Source organism: Phyllobates terribilis, unplaced genomic scaffold (genome assembly GCF_046119375.1).
Source record: "Phyllobates terribilis strain yellow unplaced genomic scaffold, ASM4611937v1 Scaffold_175__1_contigs__length_3988992, whole genome shotgun sequence".
In the NCBI taxonomy this organism is placed as follows: domain Eukaryota; kingdom Metazoa; phylum Chordata; class Amphibia; order Anura; family Dendrobatidae; genus Phyllobates; species Phyllobates terribilis.
Window position 1 is genome coordinate 747201 of NW_027362935.1, and position 5265 is coordinate 752465.

Sequence of the window (5265 nt, forward strand, 5' to 3'; positions counted from 1 at the left end):
CAGAGAATAGATTGCTGTATACGGGGGGCCTTATCCTCCTCTATTACACAGCACTCAGCTCCTAAAGGGAATGATTTGACCATAATACAATATATTTGAGTGGGGCCAGTGTTCCAGTTTTACGTTCATAATGTTGAATGGAGATTGATCAGTTCCAGTGTGTCTGAACAGGGTCCGAGCCCACGTCTCCTGAGCTCAGGCTTTACACTGAGCATCACTGTCACGGAGGTCAGATTAGAAGGGCATGGAGCACGATGTGGATGGTTGCCTCCGTATCCGCCATTACCTGGACTGCTAGCTTTCCCTGGACACTCTGGATCAGCTCCTCCGTCTTGTCGAGACCTCTAAGGGCCTGTTCACACAAGCAGATAAAATATCATTCAGAGTTTCATCCAGAAAAGTGGGAGAATTCTTTCCTCACTTGTCGTCCATGTGCAGTCCAGATCTAATCTGGCTTTTTAACCATTTACAGTTTCCAGGGCTACAGGATTGCAATGTATCTGTATAAAGCAGATTTTTTTCTGTACCCATAGACTTGAATGGGTGAATCTTGTCTGACGGATGAAACGAGGACATGCTGCCATTTTCTTTCTTTATTTTTTGCTCACACACAGATTCGATCAGTGACAAAAAAGAAAAATGACTCCTCTGCACTTTCCCATTGAATCCCATTGGTCTGAGTGCCGTCCATTTGTTCCACAGACAACTTTCCTACTGAAAATATATTCGTGTGAACGAGTCCTAAGAAAGACATTGTAATTGGTTATTAGATGTTGACTGAAGTTTGGCTCTGAAAATGCAGGGCTCTTAAAGACGTTCTCTAATACTTTAATGCAGATGATTTATGCATAAAATAGGTGGTCTATATCAGATCGTTGTAGGTCCGACTCTTGGCTCCCCACCAATAAGCTGTTTATAGCTCTGGCAACGGCCGGATGTAACTTGTGCACAGAGCGCTCCCCAGTGGCCACTGCCTGGTGCTGCAGATCACCTCCGGTACTCCTCAATAGCTGGTCTGCACCCGGCAGCGGCCGCAGTGTACGGAGCGGTTTTGTTCCACTTTGAACATTGCCTGCATCTTGCCAGAGGTGATGACAGCTGATCATCGGGGGGCCGATGGTTGGACCCCCACCTATCTTATATTAATGACCTATCCAGTGGAGTATAAAAGTGTTGGATAACTCCTTTTAAAATCTTGTTTCCATCCCATTGTCTTATACAGCGTGTATCTGTGTTCTTTCTGTAACCAGATGGGCCTGACCTCTGATGGTTCTTCTAGGCTTCTATTACAGCTCTTACAGCCCCAGCATGCATCATTTGTGCTGGAGAGGAATATGAAGACGCAGGAGCAAATAGAAGAACAATTAGGAAAGCTTGGATTATTAGAATAGCAAAAAATGCTCATAGTGGAGGTGAGCCGATTATTTATTTATTTATTTTAACTTTCATTTTTATATTTTTTTATTTTTAGGACATTTGTTTCCTCTCTTCAGAAAATAATAGTAGATACGATTGATTAATGCTTCTGGAAAGGTGTTCAATAACGTCTGATCAGGTGGCTGGTTTGTAATGGTTGTCCCATCTTACCAATCCCTCTCTTCTACCATGAATGTGACATTGTGGGATGAATATATATATATGTATATGTGTATGTGTGAAAAGTTGTTTGCCCCTTCCTGATTTCTCATTCTTTTGCATGTTTGTCATACTTAAATATTTCAGATCTCAAAACAAATTTTAATATTAGACAAAGATAACACAAGTAACCACAAAATGCAGTTTTTAAATGAAGATCCTAATTATTAAGGGAAAAAGAAATCCAAACCTACAGGGCCCTGTGTGAAAAAGTGATTGCCCTCTAAACCTAATAACTGGTTGAAGCACCCTCAGCAACAACAACTACAATCAAGTGTTTGGGATAATTGGCAATGAGTCTTTTACAACACTCTGGAGGAATTTTTGCCCACTCATCTTTGCAAAATTGTTGTAATTTAGCCACATTGGAGGGTTTCCGAGCATGAACCGCTTTTTTAAGGTCAGGACTTTGACTAAGCCACTGCAAAGTCTTAATTTTGTTTTCCTTAAGCCATTCAGAGGTGGACTTAATGGTGTGTTTTGGACAGGGTGGATAAAAATCAATGTTTTTTTAAAAAAAATCAAAAAAATCGGATTTTTTTGATTTAAATCGGATTTTTTTCAATAAACTGCTTTTTGAGGAAAATATTTTACCATCCAAAGGTTCTTCCATCATGAGATAAAGCTGAGTTGTTTAACTCAGTAGAATAAAGGCTGTATATGTGTAACATTCACAATGCCATGCTCTTCCAGAGGTTTCTGTCGGATTAGTGGGCAGTTTCTCTCCTATATTATCACAGACGCTCGCTTTACTTACGCAGTTCTCAAAACTGAATTTGACTCCGCAGAGGTCCCAGCCTCTTCTTCACGGCAAAAATGTTACAACATGAACAGAGTTGAGAAAAAGACCTTAATCCTATTGTTCTACAAACCTATGAATACAGAATCAACCCCTTCAGTGCCAAGTCCAAGAAGTTAGACAATATGTTTCTGATTGTTTGGAGTGGAATAGATCTGCACAACACAAGAAGAATGTGAATCTAAGTGTGAGGAGGAGGAAGGGCAAGCAGACAAGAAAATCAAAGTGAAACTTTGAGCACAATACTGCAGCATAGCCACAGACAGACAAGTCTGGATCTGTTTGTGTGTACGATCTGAGGTTTATTACATTCTTTCCTTATAATGGCAGCAGGCCGTAAAAGAGACCCAGTTTGGGAATATTTTAATGAAGCTCCTTCGCCTATCGGTAAGGCAGGCATGCGTGCAAAATGCAAACGATGCAACAAAGAGATGCAAGGCCTGGTGGCGCGAATGAGGCAACATCATGAGAAGTGCGGTGATGAAGATGACCAAAGAAACACTTCTGAACAGGCAGGATCTGTTGGTAAACATTTTTATTGAATCCTATTTCTAAAGACTGAACTGTCATGTGTGAGAAAAATTATATTTCTTATTATTACTGCATGTTACCGTCATTTGGTACAGTTATGAAGAAAAAACAAATATTCCTTTTGGGGCAGGGGCAGTGATGTGTTGTGTACAATAAGCAGAAATTGTATAAACAATAAAATAACAGCATTGACTTTTTTTGTTTAGGGGAATTCATGGATTCTGGAAACTATCCACCTCCAAGATCACCATCATCCTGTTCTACAGTTTCAGAGTTATCCATCCAGGATAGTGCTTCATTAGCAGCAGCATCATCATCAGACACCCACAGCCACATATCACCATCACCCAAAAGGAAGAAAAAACCTTTACCTTCTGGAATCACCATAGATAGGTTTGTGATAAGAACTAGCAGATTAGAAAAAGAGTTGATTGATGAAAAAATTGCCCAGTTTATTTATGCAACGAACTCTTCTTTCCGTCTGACTGAGAACCCACATTTCATTAATATGGTTCAGTCACTGAGACCAGGATACAGTCCACCCAGCAGAGCTGATGTTGCAGGGAAACTGCTGGATCAAGTGTATGACAGAGAAATGGAGCAATGTGCAACAGCTCTGGAGGGTAAAATTGTTAACCTAAGTATTGATGGGTGGAGTAATGTCCACAATGATCCTATTGTATGAGCTTGTATAACAACAGAAGAAGGTAAAGTCTTCCTTGCACAAACAACTGATACGTCAGGAAATGCACACACAGCAGAATACTTACAAGAAGTGGCAGTAAAAGCTATAACAACATGTGAACAAAAATTCAAATGTCTAGTACGCAGTTTGGTCACTGACAATGCTGCAAACGTATCCAAGATGAGAAGAAATTTAGAAGAGCAGGGAGGGAATACAAAGCTGCTAATAACATATGGTTGCAGTGCTCATTTGCTGCACCTCTTAGCCAAAGACTTAAGTGTTCCAGAAATAAAGGCTAATGTTGTTGAAATTGCTAAATACTTCCGTAATAATCATTTTGCTGCCGCAGCTCTGAAAAGGATGGGTGGAACCAAGCTAACGCTCCCACAAGATGTTAGATGGAACTCTGTGGTGGACTGTTTTGAGCAGTATATCAAAAACTGGCCTATTCTGATGACACTTTGTGAAGAAAATCGAGATAAAATAGATGGCACTGTCACGGCCAAAATCCTCAACATTGGGCTTAAGAGAAATGTTGAACATATGCTGAGCTTCCTGAAACCCATCTCTCAAGCTTTAAACAAAATACAGAAAAATAGCTGTTTTATTGCGGATGCTGTTGAAATTTGGAAGGAACTGAGTGAACACTTAAAAACAGAACTACACATGGACAGAATTAAATTACAAGCAGTAAACAAACGAATGGGACAAGAACTGACTCCAGCTCATTTTTTGGCAAATATTGTCAATATCCAATATCAGGGTCAAAACCTAAGTGCTGAGGAAGAGGAGTTAGCTATGACATGGGTATCCAGCAAGCATCCATCTTTAATGCCAACTATAATAAACTTCAGAGCTAAGGGGGAACCATTCAAGAAATATATGTTTGCTGAAGATATTTTAAGGAAGGTCACACCAGTAAACTGGTGGAAGTCACTTAAGCGCTTGGATTTAGAGACTGTTCAAGTAATGATTTCACTTTTAACAGCAGTAGCTTCTTCTGCAGGCGTTGAAAGAATATTCTCTTCCTTTGGACTCATTCATTCTAAATTGAGAAATCGGTTGGGACCCAATAAAGCAGGAAAGCTTGTTTTTCTTTTCCAGATTATGAATAGGAACAAAGAAGAAGATGATGATGAAGATGACGACGAGTGAGCTACAGAGGACAGCAGGGACAGTAGTATTTAAGTTTTTCATGTGTCGGCTGGGCTGACAGTCTAAGTTTCTTAAAATATATATATATTTTGTTTAGCCAAATTAGTTAACAAACATGGATGTTTGTTTAAGCAAATAACTTATGCTGTAATGTTATTGTTTCAGTTGAATACATCTATTTAAATTGTTATTAAGGTCAGGATTATTTTTCTCCTTCCTAAGTACAACAGAACAGTGGTGTCCAAATATGAATGATTAACCCATTAAACTGGGGAGAAAAAAGTAATCTAAAAAGTGATTCTAAAAATCTTCATCTATTTGCATGTTAAAGTAGCAAGAACTAGTTTAGGTAGAAACTTTGATTTAAATCACTGATTTAAATCAAATCCACCCTGTGTAGCAGTCTGCTGGCGGCGGTTCTGGTGATGTAGCAGTCTGCTGGCGGCGGTTCTGGTGATGT

At 39.6% G+C, this 5265-nt stretch overlaps 1 protein-coding gene across 1 annotated transcript; it reads left to right on the forward strand.

The window, feature by feature from the left end:
• Positions 1-2663: 2663 nt before the first annotated feature.
• LOC141212407 (uncharacterized) lies at positions 2664-5058 on the forward strand. Its single transcript, XM_073664939.1, has 2 exons — positions 2664-2959; positions 3172-5058. The coding sequence occupies exon 2, from the start codon at positions 3831-3833 to the stop codon at positions 4803-4805; it is 975 nt and encodes a 324-aa protein (XP_073521040.1). The 5' UTR covers positions 2664-2959; positions 3172-3830; the 3' UTR covers positions 4806-5058.
• The last annotated feature ends 207 nt before the right edge of the window (positions 5059-5265 follow it).

What these genes read in the sequence shown, in the direction of transcription:
- LOC141212407 (XM_073664939.1), top strand. Translation starts at nt 3,831, where the DNA reads ATGAGAAGAAATTTAGAAGAGCAGGGAGGGAATACAAAGCTGCTAATA.